The sequence below is a fragment of the Tachysurus vachellii genome, chromosome 10, assembly GCF_030014155.1.
Source record: "Tachysurus vachellii isolate PV-2020 chromosome 10, HZAU_Pvac_v1, whole genome shotgun sequence".
Taxonomy (NCBI): Eukaryota; Metazoa; Chordata; class Actinopteri; order Siluriformes; family Bagridae; genus Tachysurus; species Tachysurus vachellii.
Window position 1 is genome coordinate 22,419,131 of NC_083469.1, and position 19,687 is coordinate 22,438,817.

The window sequence follows — 19,687 nt, forward strand, 5'->3', positions numbered from 1 at the left end:
GCCTGAAATCATGAAGGTACAAAACAAGAGCTTCAGTTGATCTTCACATCAGACATCAGGATGGGAAACAGGAAGACAATGGCAACTCAAATAATCTCTCTTTACAAATGTGCTGAGCCGAAAAACATCCCAGAACACACCTCTTGATGCAGATGGGCTAGAGCAGCAGAAGAAAACATCAGGTTTCACATCTCAGCCAGGATCAGGAATGAGGCTGCTAGTGGAAAGCTTTAAAGAAAAATATAAAGCCTAGAAAAATGTTTTCTGCTCTTTTACCACATATAGTTTGAGTGTAGTGTTCCTATTAAAGTGGTCGGTGAGTGTAAGTTGTATCTTGTAAAAAAAGGATTTTTCAGCATTTTTAACACAGATTTTCATACTAAAAAATGGTCAGAACATTTTCTAGTACTAGGCAGCTGATGTTTAACAATAATCCATGAGAAAATTTCAGCAGCCATTTTCAATTAGTATTATTAAAGAGAACAAATCAATTCTTACCAAGCCTTTTTGCGATTTATCAGATGTCAATGTGAAATGTTCTGTTAATACGTTTAATCTACCTCTAACTAGGGTTATTCAACAGCTTAAATTAGCTCAAAGGCAATTAAAGATTTTTTTACACCATTACTTGTAAGAGCCCCAGGGTTAGAGACTAAGATTTAAGTAAAATACTCCTGTATCGAAGATGCAATGAGCCATTTTGGCATTTTAACACAAAGCTTTCATGCCTGCAGTTGTTTTCAGGAAATAGATTAACTTGTCTCCTGCAATTGCTGCAGTCCTGATGTTATTGAAACGCTGCCAACTTGGCAAGTGAACACAAGCCATACGTCTCCCCCAGCTCAAGAGCAGACAGTAATGCTCTGGAGGCCCGGACACAAAAGAATACAGCTCAGGAAAGACGAGCTTACCGTGTTCGACAGCAGCCGTAGAATAGAGATGATTCACTGGGTCTTACAGAATGAATGTAACAGAGCCATCTGCCAATATTCCCTTGTTGTGTAGGCCTGATATAACCATTTCACAATATGACTGGTCCAGAACTTATTTTTGTGTGTGTTTGTGTGTCTAGGGTAACAATAGCCGTTTACACAGAGGACAACACACATACAATTACTAATCATCACTTATGTTGTCAGATTTATGTTGCCCTTGAAAATTCTTGATATTGTAACAGATTAAATTGGTGAAATGTGACATTATTGTTGTAATGTTTTAAATTATATAGCCATATGAGGTTTAAAAAAGTATTACAATCTCCTGATTTTTTTCCCTCTTTCACTCTCGGGTGCATCCTAGTGTTCCTTCACATTATGTTTCAGGCTTGAAGACTAGCCAGAAGGTGGGCCAAAAGGACAATGTCAGTGGCTTGGGGCAACACAGATTTTTCAGACTCCACCAGACTATATTCCCAATGCGGTCGGAAAATCTATCCTGGCCTGATTTCTTGCCAAAATAGACAATGAAGTGTGGCTAAATATAGCGTGGCTGTGGGAGAAGGAGGAAGATGAGCAACCCAAGGGCCAGACTCCTGTCTGAACCTCCATGAGCCTGAGTGGGGTTTCCTCAGGGGCCGAGCCAATGCCACCTCCCATCTTCTTAAATTTCCTTGAACTAAAAGAAACCTTTTTTCAAAGCAGTTATGTGTATGAGGTGTTTTTAGTGTGTTTTGAATGATGTTGATAGTCTTTATGATGTTGATGTTGATTTGTCTTTGTTTAGGTGTGTTGTGAAAACACTATATACAGCTTTAAAGAATCCCATCTGTGCTGTAATGAGCACTACTTACCAGCTGTAAACCTCTCCATGAGTGTTTGCTGCGGAGGAAATCTGCACAGGTTTCTACCACAACACCAGTGTTGTGGAGATTATTACGTCCCCATCCGTCCAGGTACCTTTTAATCTATTTATGTGTAAAGTATTTAAAAACATATCCAGATTCTGTATTTTTGGGATTTAACAGTAAATGGATTTTCAGTGTCTTAGAACACCATGAAAAAAAATAAATATTCTTGCAGTGTGATTATAAATACTATAATATTTAAAATAAAAGCAAACGCCAAGAATCCTGATGTTTATAATGTCCACCATTTTAGTATAAATGATTTTGGAGGGAATTGTAAATAATAATAATAATAATAATAATAATAATAATAATAATAATAATAATAATAATAATAATAATTCTGTGGCATTCATTAGAAACTGGCACTTATTTAAAATGACCTTTTATTGATTTTGTGTAGAATGTTTGTAAAGTTATACCTAAGACACACTACTCTGAGAATTTCTAATAGTCTAGAGGAGGTAATATTTGCTGTTAAATTACAGTAATGACTTAAAAAAAAGGAGTGATGCAGGGGAAATTTATAAAGTTTACTTTAATAAAATCAGTCTTAAATTGTCTGGGGAATTCATGGAAGTGTTAGTATATACATTTGATTTACTAAGACAAAAATTGTAGTATATATATGAATTAGAATTTATTTTTATGCAATATAACAAGTAAAAAAAACGTTCATAGTGCTTGTGTATTAATAGTGGGAAAACCGACTTTTCCCTTGCTGAAGGATGTACTCACTTTAATTTCCTTTAGATACAAAATAAATATTGTTCTATTTTCTAGCCAGAAATCATGGGGGACACAAACTTTTGCACTCAGATGTATGACACCCATATGACCCATTATTTCTGGTATGGATTTGAGGATTCTGTTCATCCTCACTCTCTCCAGGCGAAGTCTGCTGTCCTGATAAAGGTAACCTGCGAGTGTCTGTTGGTCTTGGTGATACGTGTTGCGGGTTGATGCCCTTCTCCTCCACGGCCGGGCAGATTTGCTGCAATGGATCGCTTCATGATGGCTACAGATCACAATGTTGTGGAGGAAAGCTGGTCTCAAAAGAAGTGGTGTGCTGCGGAGACCCCCACAAAGGAACAGCACACACTCTTGTTCCAGGTAAAGCCTTCATTTCTGCTGTGTGGGTAAGAAAAAGAAAAAAGTCTGTTTATTTTTATTTATTTTTTAATGTTGAGTTTAGTGCACAAAGTACACTAAAGTGAGACGACTGAAAGTAAATGTAGGACAGTGGAACTTTCCGGTGGCTTAGTCTGAGCTGCAGTCCTTTGTGACTTTCTAATGACAATGTGGCAAAGTGTCAGAGGAGCTGAACCCTTCTGGGGTCACTTAGACTCCTCCCCTCTTCCCCGCCGTGCCATGCTAAAGCGGGCACCTGGGCACAGATGGACCAAACGGGCACAGGCCCCCAGTGTCAGCCATCTTTGTCAGGCAGGATGATGGAGATGCACACATCCATGCACCAACCAGAGTCGTGCCAAGGCCACAGCGTGCTCCCAGGATGCAACTGAAATAATGGCCACCATGAGGTCAGTGACATTAGTGTATTTATCATGCTAACACCCTCTCCCAGTCCTTTTCATAGCACCTCTGGGACTGCTGCAATAATTTTCAGCTGTTGGTTAATCATCTTGTGCATGATGTGCGATTATTCAGCCCTGTCCCCTTTTTGAGAGTGTCCTTAGGTACCATACCGTTAAAACCAAAAATGTTCTTGGTGCAATTATTTTAGTCATTGGGTTTCCCAAACTATGTTCCTCAGCACCGTTTTCTCACACTTGTGCTTCTCTGCTGAAAAAAAAATCTCCTAGTCTGTTTTTCCCTTTCCTTAATTGGCTTCATCTTCTAAAATAAGTTTGATGAAAAAGCCATCTTTCATTATGGCATCGGCATCATGGAGAGAGCATATGTTATGATGAATAGTGCCGTTAGGACGACTAAAGGCCATTTGCCCGTTAGGCTGGCCGCCGGTGCGCAGTACCGCGAGCTCACACCGCGTCCGCTGCACACACTCTCAGCTTGCTCTTTTACTGAATTAGCTACTTAACCTTGATAAAGACACGTGCGCTCTCCTAAGACTCCATTTTCCTTATTAGAGATATTTGGAAAGGGAGGGATGGATTCCTGTGGCAAAATAAGTTAACAACCTAATAATATATAGCATCTGTTCTGGGCAAAGGTTGGCCAACTAAAAAAATACTACATGTAGTAGAAATATGTGAAATGATTTGTTTACTTTAATCAGTAAAAAAAAAATGGCTTTAAAATATTACCTTGTTGATTTTATATGAATACCTTGCAGTTTTTCCCTTCTCTTTGTACCAGGAGCTCTGATTCTCGGTTCTGTTGATTTCCATGTTTGGATCTCCTAATCTGTAACTTTGCGCTGTTCAGAAGCACATTGACATTGAAGAATGGCGTCACACGCTTCTCCAGATCGGGAGAAATGCAACTTTTTTTTCTGAGGAGGACCTGCCGAGCTCCAGCTGATGGCAGAGAGAAATGTGATTACAGAGTCCCCAAAGTACGATCTATCACACATTACACTCCATTCTGTCAGGAGCTGTGGCTTGCCGGCAGGAGGGAGACGGAATTGTGGGAGACAGCTATCAGCTGTTTGAAAAGCTGCCCAGACATTTGCCTACGATCCTGTGTGAAAACCAAAACACATTTACGCAGGATGTGGAAACAAAATATAATATTTTTACTTCATCTTTGCATGGAGGGTAAATTACAGTAAAATATAGATATAATATTAGGATTTAACTCTCCTTAAGGTGATGTGAATTGATGATTTTTTTTTTTTTGTCTTTTTTATTTTTTTTTTAATAATTCAAATGATCAGTATGAATGTAGAGATTATTGAGACCTGAAGGAGGAGGTGTCACAGTGTGTTTGTGAGGTTGAAAGTTTGTGTTTGTATTACGCAGGGCTCAGTCACGCTCTCTCTCTCTCCGAGGCTTTGCTCATATCTGCGTGCGTGCAGAGTTCTGTCTAAAAAAGCACTGCACCCATATCAAACACTCAAGGTTAACTCTGAATATTTTACACTGTTCAAGTGTTAAAAGCTCTGGGCCTGAGAGAGCACACACAGATGCGTGTGTGTGTGTGTGTGAGAGAGAGACGACTGTGACGAGTAACTACGGCTCATGAAAATGACCGTAATTTCCAAAAAAAGGTAATAATCAAATATATTCACAAGGACACAATGACCATTTTGCAACAGGAAACCTGCGGTGATGCTTAAACATTTTGCTGTCAGAGTCGAGCCGCACGTATTGGGTCCTGCTTCGTATGTCCTCTCATTGTTCTGCCTAACACACATAACGAGATGCACATGCCTGAATCTCCTTTCAGAAAGGAAGCTCAAACTGAGCAGATTTAGACACGACCAAAGACGTTTAGAGCTTTTCTGTTAAGTTTGTTTAATAGTCTCTAATATCCACAAGGTATTACTAAACATCACCAAGAGAGGCGTGAGCAGAATGCTCGTGCTGTTAATGGCAGAATCAGAAGTCTGCTTAACGCTGCGGGTGGCAGCTCTGCTGAAATGAGAAGTTTACACGTGGGTTTAGTCAAATACGTGTGCGTGTAGTCTTTACTTTTTTCTCTCCTCCGAGTTTTTCTTAATCTAAGCCTTTTAGATTTGAATGTTCTCCTTCAGCAGCACTGTTTTTCATATTATTTTTATTTCTATTCATTCTTATTTTTAATTTAGTTTCTTGAATTTATTCACATGCAGGGTACCGGTATATAACTGTAACTGTACATGACACATAGAATCTTTAAATCATGAATCAAATTTCTTTTCTGTTTAGTATTTCCACCCTCATCAGGATCCTGAAGTCCCCGGGTTTCCAAGAAGACACTTGACGTAACTTGTAGCGAGAGTGAAAGAAAACAAATCCTTTAGAATGTTATATTTTGCAGCGTGTCGTCTCTACCCAGGTGTGTTGTGCGTGATCTGATTATTTAAAAGTTGACTGGATTTATGACCTTTTAGCATCGGGCTCATGCGTGGAGTTTTATGTGTGCGACCATGTTGCCGTAATCTCTACATTTCCACGAGAAAGCACATAAATGCAGCATATTCTGCCTTCTGGCTTTTTTTCTCCTCCATTTCTCAAATTCCCCAAAGAGTGCTGAAAGTGTTCCTGCCACCCAAGCATTTTCTGTCCGTGGCATCTGTTAATGCAGCCAGTTGATAAAATACATATTGGCGAAGACACAGGGACGGGGACACATGTGGGATCTGATTAGGTAGAAGACAGTCAATTTAATGTAATTTCTTGTCATAGTTCCCACAGCGGGACCAAGTATAAATAAATGAATCCAAATACACCAGTGGACGGGATGCTCTTTTTTTATTTCAAAGCCATTATATGATACCTTTTGTACGATTTTTTTTTCTTCACTCTTTTTTTTTTTTGACTGGAGGCTATAAAGGCAGCAAAGTCCTTGTGTGCTCTCTGATCATGACTTTGAAAAATGTGTCTCGCTGTGCCGCTAATGTATTCAGTTTGTATTCAGCGCTTTCATTTGTTCCGTCTCTCGTATCCAAAGGCTCGCGTGTAAGCCACGGCGCACATTTTTATCAGTTGTTCATTGCAGACTAAATATTTACTTATCATTAAATGAATGAACCTTAATTCAGGGAGACTAAGCACCTTATGTTCGCCGCATTCATTCACACTAATGAATGTATGCAAATCCATCAGAAATCTGAAGATTAGCTGAATCATTTTATGGAGCTTGGGGAGGAAAAAAAGAAGGAAAAAACATTGTGTGCTAACAATGTGCATCTATTGAGCTCAGTGCTGATTACCTGAGAGCCCCAGATCCTTGTTCTTTATATATATATATATATATATATATATATATATATATATATATATATATATATATATATATACACATCAATTGAAACATAGCGTGAAGGTCTGACACATGAAGGTCAAGTCAGGAGAACAATTTCAGAGGTATCTCTGGGGTTAAAGGGATCACCATGTCAAAGTTCACGTCGCTTCCGTCAAAGTATCATGAAAAATTCAGCGCAGTACAGGGTGGGTTTGAAAAAATGTAGAGGATGGCGGAGCTATTTTGGAAAAATTGTTGAGCTGTTTATCTGCAAGTCATTGGAGCTGAAGTAATACACCATGGGAATTGCCACTGAGCACAGAGCTGCAACATCTGCTGTCCCTAAGTGAGTTAGTGCACGTCAGACATCTTTATGTCACCGCAGCACCGTGATGGATGCAGCACTCTCGAAAAACGTTGCGTAAAAATCTGCTCCGCTGTTTTGGCTGTTAAGTGAAATTACTATTTAAATTAATGGCGCTGTCACAGTTTATCTGTGCAAAGAATGAACGCTGATTAGGGTATTGAACAATTAGCAATTTATCATACTGGAAGCTGATGGTGATTATTGTAGCAATGGTTTACCCATGAAAATAAACCCGCAGTCTCTTCCTGTTAGTGAGACATCAGAAACCAGTTTGGCTGCACTTCCTTTTTTATGGAGATCCATAAGAAAATGATTTAAGAACAGACGCCTTCTGTTTCGAGCTGTAAACCGCTTGTACGCCTCAGAATAGGGATGGAATTTGTTTTGAATCCAGCGTAGGTTTTCCAAATAGAATACATCCTGATGAATATGACTTAATTGCTCTAAAGTTGATCTGCTCCTGGAAGAGTGCAAAATATAAACACACAATTTGTACAAATCACAGGAGAGCTCCATGGTTATTGGTAATCTTTAGGAAAGTGAAGAAAGAAGAACGGTATGTTAAGGAATGGAGTTTAACCTTGACATGGAGTCTAACACTGGTTTATTTATTTGCATTAAATACTTTTTTTTACGCTTATTAATTTATGAGGGGAAAAAAGTTTCTCCTGATGTTTAAGTTAAAAAAATAAATAATTCATCCTCATGTGTATTGTTTATTTTATGTAATCATGTTGACAAAAACTTTTGTCATGAATTAGTGCAATGTCAAAACACTCAAGAATAAAATGTATTATTATAAATATAATATAGTATAAATGTTCTAATTATAAAAGTATTATGTGTAATTATTCTATTTATGCATCTGACTAAGCCGCTCGTCGACTGAATTAAATAAAAATTACAGCTCTTTGTATCTCCCATTACAAACTGCTGTCAAAAGTACAGTCTAGTCCAGGACTAAATTTAAAGCGTCACACTGACTGCACCTCTAAACACACCTAACACAGGAAATTGCAGTGGCAGGTTCATCCTTCACGTCTGAGGCTGCAAGAGCCCGAGCGTGTTGTGTTGATGCAGAATAAGCGTGCGTGGAGTCGGCGGCTGATGCTTTTAAAGGTAATGGGAGAGGATGCAGTCTGATGGGTTTGAGAAAGTGACGCCTGATGGGATGAGACAAACTGATGGCAGAAGAGCGATTTGATTTCCCCACAGTCGACAACGTGCTGTTCGTTTCCTTCATCCTCATGCTGCCTCTGAAAATAAAGCAGACCAAAGCTGAGCAAAAGCAAAGCTGTGTAGAAGCCATGCTTTACTCTGAATGTGTGTGTTTGTGTTTGTTTAACAGAATTCTGCCCCAACAGCGTCAGAGTATATGGACTAAAAACGTATTAGCAGCCTTTTGGAAACCATGTCTATATGAGATATTTCAACTTAACATATGGCTTTTATTTTAACAGCTTTTTTATTAAATAATCTTATGGAGGTTTCTCTTGTTAGGCTCCCAAGCAGCTTATTATCAATGTGGTGTCCAATAGCTGATTCTGTATCACCAGCAATTATCTACACTGTGCAGTTGTGAAATGTGTACCAGCTCCAGTGCTCCTGAAAATATTCAGCTACTCCCAAATTCTACAAACTTTGAAACATGGCCCTGGCCCAGATAGCTCAAATACTTCAAAATCATCTATGTTGAAAACTCTGGGGGGTTTTTTCAGTGTGTTAAATGACAGACGAACCACTTAAACTGGTAAAATATTTGGTACATTTATATGGCATTAGGTACAATAATTTTGTAGTAGTAATGATGAATACGCAAATATATTTAAATAGATGCAGATTAGATTTTTATTTGAATTTGTTGTGTTTTAGTATGAGACATCCCTTTAAAATGTAAATGACACACAATCCAAACAATTTTGTATGTGTTTATATGTTAGAGATTGTTTGACCATAGATGTGCTGTGTGTGTGCGTGTGTGTGTGTGTGCGTGCAGGAATGGCGTGCTGTGGAGAACAGTATATCAACACATCCATGATGTTATGTTGCGTTGGCTCGGATCAGGAGGCGAGAGCTCACGTGCTGGAGAACAGGACGGCGTCTGTGAAGTGCTGCGGGACTGAAGTGATGGAGCAGGATGAGGAGTGCTGTAACGGCATTGGGTTTGACCCAGACGTGGCTGTGTGTGCAGACCGAGCCCCACATGACAGCATTATCATGGTATAACACTTTATTACACAAATATATGGACATTTTAACTGCTGATTTCTTTAAATGTTGGAAAACACGTTAAGGGGATGTTCTTTATACTGTAATGGTGTTGCATCCAGAAGTTTAAACATAACTTCTTTTTTAAACATCTCATCTTTTCTCTTCTTTCTTTCGTTCGTTCTTTCTTTCTTTATTTCTTTCTTTCTTTCTTTCTTTCTTTCTTTCTTTCTTTCTTTTCTCTCTCCCTGTCACTCTCTCTCTCTCTCTCTCTCTCTCTCTCTCTCTCTCTCTCTCTCTCCCTCTCTCTTTCTCTCCCTCTCCCTCTCCCTCTCCCTCTCTGGCTCTATCTCTCTCTCCCTCTCCCTCTCTCCCTCTATCCCTCCCTCCCTCTCTCTTTTCCCCTCCCTCCCTCCCTCCCTCCCTCCCTCCCGGATCACATCTGGTCAGTGAGGTCAACATCTTTATTTGTAGTGGCATGTTGAAACTGAGGTTTTGATTGAGAGAGTTTTACAGAGGACTAAATCAGTTTACAGCCTCAGTTCAGGCTCAGATGTGATCAGAAATAGCACAAAGGTAAAGAGACGTGCTAAGTGCATATAGAATTCAAAACCCTGAACACAGAACTAAAAGATTAGATTGTTTTTGAAGGGTTTGTTTTAATTGTTCTTTGTCATGTTCAGCTTTTTTTTTTGTTGCTCCAATTATTCTGAACACTTTCTGCAGCTCGGTTTAGAGGCATATAAAAAAATAAAATCAAATAAAAAACTCTGCCTACTATATAATACTGTACCTGCCATATTTGGTTCACTTCTTGCCTGTGATTTGCATTCTCGCTGTAATTGATGCTGATTACAGCTCACCTGAGACTCCGACACTCTCAAACCTGGGTTTTCAAAATTAAATTTGTCACATACACAATCATACACTGTACTGTATTTATTGCAATGGTATGTTTTCATAAAATGTCTTTATAAAAAAAATTAATAAGAATGAAAAGATGCTAAGAATAGAATTTCATTAAATGAGAATAAAAAATACAAAAAATAAAAAAGAAGAGGGAGGAAGAAGTATATGGAAAAATATACCAATGTATATATGAATGGAGATCATTGGTAGAAGAGTGTGAATGAATTATAAGGTACAGATGTGCACAGATGTAGCACAACATGTGCAGTGTGCTCTGTGCAGTCGAGGTAGTGTGTCGTGTAGACATTCCAGAAAAGTCCAGGCTCTTAGTATTGTCCTGGTTGAGGGTCTAAATGGCCTTCAAGAAGAAGCTTCTCCTCATTTTTCTCTGTGTTTGCCAGAGATTTTGTTCCTTTCTGCCATTGTTGACCATGCTCATATTATTTGGGGTAAGAATCTTTCACCTCGTCGTGAAGCTGTGTGAGAACTACGAGGCAGAAAGCTGTGATGTACGCACATCTCCTGTCAGGAAGCGAGAACTTGCACTCAAACTTCATTAATCAGATTTGCTCGCTGTAACATACCGCAACTCAGCTTGAGTTTGGCAGCCAAAGAGAGAATGTGAAGAAAAGCAAACTGTCATTAACTTGTAATTACGTCATTAAGGGGCCTCTGTGTTATTCATCGAGACGTAAAGATCCGCAAGCTGGCGTAGTGCGACACCCAAGAGTCAACTGAAATCATGTCACTAATGATGTGCGTTTGTGTGTCCTTTAGGAACAGTGTCGTCCCAGTGCTCTTTGTCCTGCGTCTACTGCCTCAAGAGCCTACTGCGGTGTGTGTGATTTTAACCCAAATCTGTACACCTGTACACGGGTGCTAAGCCAGCCAGACATGCCGTCATCTACAGAGTCTTCCTCGAGTTCACCTAAAACACTGCAGCCTTCTGAACCAGCACACGCTCGCCTCTGCCCAACAGCTGAAGAGCTCATCTACAGCGCAGATCCCAACACATATTACTTTACAGGTAATGCTATAAGGTTGCAACATGCAGACCATCTCACTCGTATTTGCTTTCTTCAATCAATATCTTTAAGAAATGAAGAGCAAAGATAAAGAAAAAATACGGACAGAAACAAAGGTAAAGTACAGTGTAAATATTCTCTTTATTGTTATGCACTTTCATAAAGGCATAATTCCAATTACAATTTTTTCACTAATATATTTCCAGCTAACTCAAAATCTACTGCTTTGTTTTAAAAAATCACATAGAAAAAGTATTACATTTTCTGAAGACACTATTTGTATCCTCTGCCTCCTCTGATGCACGAGTGAGTGCTAATCACCCCAAACTAAAATTCCGCATCGGTACCCGAAGCGTCTGCTTGGCTTTCACATCTGTTTATCTGGCTGACTGGAGGGAGCACACAATCGTTTCTTTCAGCACGTTATTTATTTGGTTAGTTGTGTCTGTTTAATCAAGACTAATGCAAGAGTTCAGCGGGGCTGGCTGGAGCAACCAGAGTGATTCTAGTCAGCGCTGTGCTGCCATCTGGGCAGAAGCGTCTAAAGCTGTGGCGGCCCCACGTGTCTCCAGATGTTTCCTGCACCCCCACACTAACAACCTGCAGACGGGTGACACTGAGCACGCTCAGACAAATACCTCACTGAGAACGGCTTCCCGGGTTCCTCCAATATGGCCATCCTGCTCTTTTAGCTTTTAAACCTTTATTAGAATTGTTTAAACAAGCGACATTGACTTTCACTTTTAAACTATAGATAGATAGAGAGAGAGAGAGAGAGAGAGAGAGAGAGAGAGAGAGAGAGAGAAAGACCAGTGGATGTGATAGGGACAATATGTGTTAGGAAAGTCACTGAGGCATTAATGTGATTGAAAATATTAGATCATTTACCTGTTTAAAGAAAAAAAAGAGTGATGAAACATTTTGCTTTCTGTGATGTACACAAGCCAGCAGTGATGTGAGGTCCTTCCCAGCATTGCAGGTGTCACAAAGCCATTTAAGTGATTTACACCCATGACTCCCCCCAGCAAACACACACACACACACACTTACACCAACAGTTGTTGCACCGATAAAGAAAAACACTGCAGTAAACACAGAGGTCCCAGGCCAGTCTTCAAAGCGTGCCTTGTTTTCATATGGAGGAAGCTGCTTCCTAACGCTTCACCACTCTCCTGTGGGTTCATAAAGTAACCATCCAATATATGGCCTCAGTCTGCTGGAATGGATTATCAAAGCATCTATGAGGGTTACAACGTTCAGGACACAGCGATGCGTTCTAAACAAATACAGATATAAACCAAATACAAAGACGAATAGGAGGTGCACTTTTTTTACTTTAGCTCAAGTAACCTGACTACAAAATAAACAGCAGATTTCTAACCTATTTCTATACAAACAAGCCCAAAACTTACAAAAGAATTTACTAAATGCATTTATTTATAGACTCGTCTCACACACAGAGCACCGGCTTTACACAGGTCAGTGTATCATCACCGAGCTCTCGAACATGCAAAAATAATTTCTTTAATTTGAAAATAATGAATTATATTATGTTCTTTGTGTTAATGTTATTTATGATTATCAAATACAAATATCCCTGTAAATATCTCTTCATATTATAGTGGAAAAAAACACGTAAAGAATTTACCTAAAGCATTTCATTTTGAAGAGTGAAGCTAAAATCTAAAGTAAATCCAATCAGATATTACTAGGAGTTTGTTGCAGTCATTTATAAACAATATGAACATTGTGACTTTCGATAGCATCACATGCCACAGGGCATCTAGAGACAAATTGTAAACTTGGACAGTGTCGCTAAGGTTGTGGAACTGTTTAGTTCAAAAACAAAAGATAAATACTTTTTTTATCCAGAAGTACTTATTTCCATCTTTTTTTTTTTTTGATTTCATTTATTTATTTACATTTTGACATTTTTTTAAATGTTACTTTAAAAAAGGCTACTTTTAAGTCACTCGTGGTAAAATTAGGATATTTGGAGTTATTTGGAGCTTTAAACAGATACAAATGCAGATACTGATAGTGGCATTGCATCACAAGCCAAGCATTTATGAACATGACATACGGTTTTGAATTCTTATTCAGACACAAACCTGGAGCCCTACACCATGTATGAGTACAGAGTGTATGCATGGAACAGAGGTGGCCATGGGTTTAGCCTGCCTTCATGGGTCACTACTAAAGAGGACGTACCTCAAGGTGTCCTTCCCCCTCGCTGGAGCCGAGTGGGCCTTCGAGATGACATCATCCTACTCAACTGGTCTTCACCTATTAAGACTAACGGTAAGTTTTATCTGACTCTTTTTTCATCTTTTAATATTTTTCAAGAATCTCTTCTGACCCTTTTCCTTTTGTTATTATTGTGTAAATTATTTTGTAAAGCTGTTGCTTAAAGCGTAAAGTACCAACAGGAAATCTGAAGCCCATTGAAAAGTTCTGAACAGAGAAGACAGTGAAGGAAGGCTTTAGCTGTGCCACTGGAATTATTTGAAAGTCTTCGTTGCTGTATTGAAAAACGGTCTTCACAATACAGACATTTTAGTTTCATCCTTTAATCACCAAGCTGCTTGCTTTGCTAATCTGTACTTGTGTTGTGAATTTACACATTTAGTCTTATTTCTACATCTGAATAAAATCAACCCCGTGATAATAACCTGGCGGGTGGGTCGAAGTGTATCTGGCTGATTGATGTAGCAGTGTGCCCTCAGTTACTATGCTTCATCTGCATCTCCCAGCCGAATAATTTATGAATGCCCAAATTCACATGCGCATAAACATGGCACTAAGTAGAAATAACAACCTCCATTTGAGGGAACTTCTGGACCACTTAAATATGTAAAGAAACACGTTGATTGCTCATTAGCACATTCTGCTCTTTAATCAGAAGGCTTAAAGCCCAATCTGCTGTGATTTTAGGGGAAGTTAGTCCTCCACTGCCACTCTTTGACACAGGCAACAGGGACACAGAGAATGAAGTGAAGAAATTGGGAGATTCATTATGTTTTACTGTTTGGCACTTAAAACTTGAACTTTCCTCCCCAATACCTTTTATCTCTCACTAGTGTGTTTGCATGTTTTTATGTTACACAAGGCGAGATCAGCCACTATGTGGTCCTGCGAGACGGACGGGAGCGCTACCGTGGAACTGAGAGGAGTTTCACTGACGCTGGGGGTATTCGGCCTTTCCGCGAGTACACATACCAGCTGAGAGCCTGCACCACAGCTGGCTGCACAGACTCCCCCAAAGTGAGTCTGTAATGTCAGTTCATTACAGAGTTGCCTAAATGTTTTTAAGTGTAGGAAGCTAAAATACACTTGTGTCCAGAGGTTCCATCACCCTCATATTTGGTTCTTCCCCAAACTGTTACAAGTTGGAAACATGCAATTGTATATAATGTTTGTCTATGTTGCACCATTACACTTTCTATTCCCAGGCCCAAACCTGTTCCAGCATGACAATATTGCTTTCCACAAAGCAAAGTCTATGAAGACATTGTTTGCTAAGGTTTGAGTGGAAGAGCTCAAGTGTCCTGCACAGAGCCCTGATACCTTTGGGATAAACTACAATGCAGACTGCACCCCAGACCTTCTCACCCAATATCAGTGCACAATCTCACTAAAGCTCTTGGAGCTGAATGGACAAAATCTCACAGCCATGTCCCCAAAATTTAGTGGAAAGCCTCTTCATTAAAGTGGAGCTTATTATAACAGCAAAAGGTGGGAATAATCTGGAAGGGGTGATAGTAGGATGTCCACAAACCTTTGGCCATATATTGAACTGTATAATGTCTATTATATTCTAAATACTTCTTGCACATATAATACAGCAAGTGCAATGGTAGAACACCCTTACAACTGAAACTCGTTATTACGTGAACCATAAATTTTGAAAAAAATTTTGAAAAAAATTGATCATTTATACTGTAAAAAACAAAATCATATTTGAAATATTTCTCCATGTCGATAGGAGTTTTCTGTAAAAATCTGATAATCTGCCCTCTCTTTGCCTGCTTAACCTGTCTCCAACCTTTTCTTTATCCTCTCTGAAAGCTTTTCAGTTGTAATGAAGGGTCAGCATTGTAGTAAAAAGTGGGACTTGTTTCTTGAGATGCATACATTTTAATTACCTCTTTGATTCTTTTAGTATAGATTAAAATAGAGGACTGTAGTTTTTTTTTCATGCACAAAACATGACATTGGTGCACTCAATTGTATACCTCACTCACTCACTCACCCATTCACTCATCTTCTACCACTTATCCGAACTACCTCGGGTCACGGGGAGCCTGTGGTGTGATCTCAGGTGTCATTGGGCATCAAGGCAGGATACACCCTGGAGGGAGTGCCAACCCATCACAGGGCACACACACACTCTCATTCACTCACACAATCACACACTACGGACAATTTTCCAGAGATGCCAATCAACCTACCATGCATGTCTTTGGACCGGGGGAGGAAACCGGAGTACCCGGAGGAAACCCCCGAGGCACGTGGAGAACATGCAAACTCCACACACAAAAGGCGGAGGCGGGAATCGAACCCCCAACCCTGGAGGTGTGAGGCAAACGTGCTAACCACTAAGCCACTGTGCCCCCCAATTGTATACCTTAGGAGACTTATTCTTACCTTTTATCTCATGGGCTCCCAACCTCATGGCATCATGACCCTTATACGGGGCAAAAGAGGTTGTGATACAGTAGAAACTCACAATCACATGTTTGTTTATTTCATTTGTTTTACAGTAATATTATGATTATCACAATTCATAATAATGATTTTGAATATTATTTTGAAATATACAGCCACAAAAAAGACACATTTCCATTGAGTATGTATATATATTCTGCAGTTCTGTGATAGAAGGGAAGTTTATCTTCCATTCCACCTATTGTTATCTCCATCCACCTATTTACCTTCACCTACCATTTTGGGTTGTTTGCAAACTTGTTTTAACCCGTCATTGTTCATAATTTATTAGATGAGTCTCATCCATGCAAAGGCACAAAAATAGTGTGATGGGCCTATAGACGTTTGTTCTCCCATCCCTGCTCCTGCTGTCTAATTATGAAGTGCTGAGCCGACTGGATATTTCTGATAGCAGACGCGTGGTTCTTCAGGAGCATCTATCTAAGCCACATCAGTGTTATCTTGTTATAATTGCTGTCTGCTCCAGATGAAAGAACTTACTCAACTCTCTACGTGTCTCATTTTAGATCAGGTGATTATTGTTCTCCGAGGCACGCTGAAGAAACTGCAGAGAAACGGAAACAGCATTTTCCGAGTCGCACTTAGGATGCCCTGTTAAACCTCTGGGCTCCTGATGATACTTTTCCATATCCATCGTTCTCCTATTCTTCCCAAACTTACTAGTTTTTAAGTGAAGCATGGAGGATGGATTAACTTGCACACCTGCAAGCATTATCCAAACAGTTACAATTATTGTGGGCCCCAGTACAGGTGGAGCAATTACCAGCCAGGGCAAGGGGGCCTGAGGATGCTGATTTAATCTCTGTGGACACTCTGTGGGCTCACAAAAGCACATCAGGATAGTGCCTGGGCCAGGCTGCAAACAAGAGTGGAGCGGGGTGGAAAAAAATAAAAGAGAAAGAAAGAACCTTAACCACCTCTCCCTGCCCTCTCCTAATAGTCTGCCACTCCTAAAGACAAGAACCAAAACCACTAGTGACATTCTATTAGAGAAGGATATCCAAGCCTCCATTAGGGCAAATTGCTCTGTAATTCCTTTCTCTGTGTGTGTGTGTATGTGTGTCTAGGTGGTGGCAGTGACTGTCCAGGGGGTACCTGAAGGGGTAGGTTCTCCAGCAGTAAGTGCTCTGGGTCCCAAAATTCTTCACATCACCTGGGAGGCCCCGTCTAAACCAAACGGTATCATACGGGAGTATCGGCTTAACCAGACTGGAGTCGGGCTCATTCACACACACACGCACGGGGAGATGGAACATACAGTGCAAGGTATCAAAATTTTCCAGTGTGTATTTAACAGTCTTACAGTACTTCACCCCACAAACACGTTGTATAAGCAAATTAATAACACCGTGTGTAATGGTGATTAGAGCTATAAACTAATCTGTAAACTAAGACATGAGCAGTACACTTAAACAGTGCATGATTGTCCTCTGCTTAAGACACATTTTGGAAACAATACTATTTATAGAACATAGCACATTCGCTGTTCTGCATGTTATGTGACGTGATCTAGTAGCAAGTGTCCATATGAGTGTGTACGCGCGTGTGTGTGTGTGTGTGTGTGTGCATGCTGTGAGTGAGTGATGAATCTATCTGGCAGCTGAGAGCAGCCACTCCCTCACACCTCCAGCAGCAGAGCAGCAGCAGTAGTAACTGAGAGGAGAGGGAGTAGGTCCAGCGTCCCCTCAGCGCAGACAGCCCTTTATTTATGCACGCTGTTTTCTGGAAGCAATCTAATGACTGAATTTACACCTGATTCCCGCAATGAGCGTGCTGCCCTGCCCATCAGGCACCAGGGGCCCCGTGATTTGTGGGGTCTCTTTTATATCTGCCCAGGAGTGGAGCTGCGTTTCTGGCCCTGAGCCATCCGTCGCTGGGCCGAGAATTTGCACAGGGACACACACATGTACACGCACACGCTTTGCCGAGCCTAACACATGGAAACAGGCAGCTGCAGACAATTTTTTGCTTTAGTTTTGGAATCATAAGATAAATATTTTTATTGTAATATTACTGAATGAATTGTGCAACAACAACAATAATAGTAACAACAATAACAATAACAAGAATAATAACAATAATAATAATAATAATAATAATAATAATAATAATAATATTAAATATAAATAATATCTAAAATTAAAAAAATTTAAAATATAATAATAATAATGCTTAGTCGTAGGCAAAGGTAAAACTCCCAAGTGTATTAGTATAATAATACATATTAGCATATTCTCTCTGTATTTACTAGGACTAAGGCATAATAATAATAATAATAATAATAATAATAATAATAATAATAATAATAATAATAATAATAATAAACTGTTTATTTATTTATAAAACATTTATGTAAATGGCTCTATGCAAATAGGACATATGTGCTTTAAGTGACCCTTTTTGGAGGAAATATAATATGCATAATTCATGTGGCAGGATGGGGGGGATCCAAATGCTCGTCATTTCTCGCTTGCCTACACTATCAATGACATCATTATCAAATCTGAGTGAGGCGCATATTTTTTGGGAAGCGTCTGATCTTCTTCCAGTCACAATTAATATGAATGAAACGGCCTGCTGAGAGCTTGTCCTGGGAGAGAGAGAGAGGCAGAGTAAGGAGAAGCATCCGGCAGCACTCACTTTCACACACTGATTTATTAAAATTTAAAAAAATTATAATATTTCACTTATTTAACACGAGTCTTTCATCAGATGTGAGTTCTGTTGAGTGGCATACAGAGTTAAATGATTTGCAGACTTGCTTGCATGGTGTCCCTTCCGCTGTTACTGAATATTACTGCTTTGTCATTTCTCAGACTTCAAAACCCGCTGGAATCAAGTCCTGGAACGCAGCTCATGTTTGTGTATAAGCTTCAAACTGAGGCTCTTCCAAAGCACCCAAGCAGCTCTCTGCTAAGTGAAGATATTTCAGCACTGCGTCTTTTACTCTTTCTCTCTGAAGGCTCTGGAGTTGGTGCACATGGTAGCAGGAGCGTTAAGAGCCAATCGATTGCTCTGGGACACTAGGCGTCTCACGGTATAATGGCTGGTGGGCAGCACAGTGCATTTAGGACCTTTTGAGAGGCAGCAGCAGGCCTTGATATTCATGCTGCATTTGTTTAGTTTAAGTAAAAGACAAAGGGAGCCCATAGTTGACTGTGTCCCAAATGTGTGGCATTATTGTGTTATTGGAGCACCCCTTAGATTTCCTTAAAGTGACAGCAAATTTTTTTTTCAGTGCTTAACGTTAAGGAAGCTTCAAGATTAGACTTCGAATGGACTTAACACAGAAGAATGAAGAGAGCTGTGCACGTGTGTGTGCGTGTGTGTGTGTGTGTGTGTGTGTGTGAGAAATAGAGAGAGAGAGAGGGAGGGAGGGAGAGGGAGGGTGAAAGAGAGTGAGAATGATACTGTGGCACATTTGCAAACAAAATGTGCTGGTAGTAATTGACCTCAGTGTTGGAATAAGTTAACCTTGACTCAGGCACTCACAGCATCTTCAGACGAAGCGCCATGATTCCTGTGAAAGTGCCGCTGCACAACAATGCCTTTTTGTTTAGACTTAATTGCTAAATTATCTGCCTAAAGATGAGAGAGTAAGGGAGAGTGAGAATTATCATGACTTCAAGACTTCCCCTCGACTCGTACAGTTTTAACCCAGGCAAAATGTAAATGCTTTTCACTTAGAAGATGCACAAATTTGCCGTTCTGTATTCACTCTTAAATCCCTGGTCCATC

At 39.8% G+C, this 19,687-nt stretch overlaps 1 protein-coding gene across 1 annotated transcript in view; it reads left to right on the plus strand.

The window, feature by feature from the left end:
* The window catches only part of ush2a (Usher syndrome 2A (autosomal recessive, mild)), a 213,705-nt gene that overhangs the window by 156,681 nt on the left and 37,337 nt on the right, over positions 1 to 19,687 (plus strand). Inside the window, exons 49-55 of the mRNA XM_060880326.1 lie at positions 1,723 to 1,891; positions 2,735 to 2,956; positions 9,076 to 9,299; positions 10,974 to 11,223; positions 13,325 to 13,522; positions 14,331 to 14,485; positions 17,017 to 17,215. Coding sequence (XP_060736309.1) covers positions 1,723 to 1,891; positions 2,735 to 2,956; positions 9,076 to 9,299; positions 10,974 to 11,223; positions 13,325 to 13,522; positions 14,331 to 14,485; positions 17,017 to 17,215 — 1,417 coding nt within the window. The remainder of the gene's footprint in view (positions 1 to 1,722; positions 1,892 to 2,734; positions 2,957 to 9,075; positions 9,300 to 10,973; positions 11,224 to 13,324; positions 13,523 to 14,330; positions 14,486 to 17,016; positions 17,216 to 19,687) is intronic.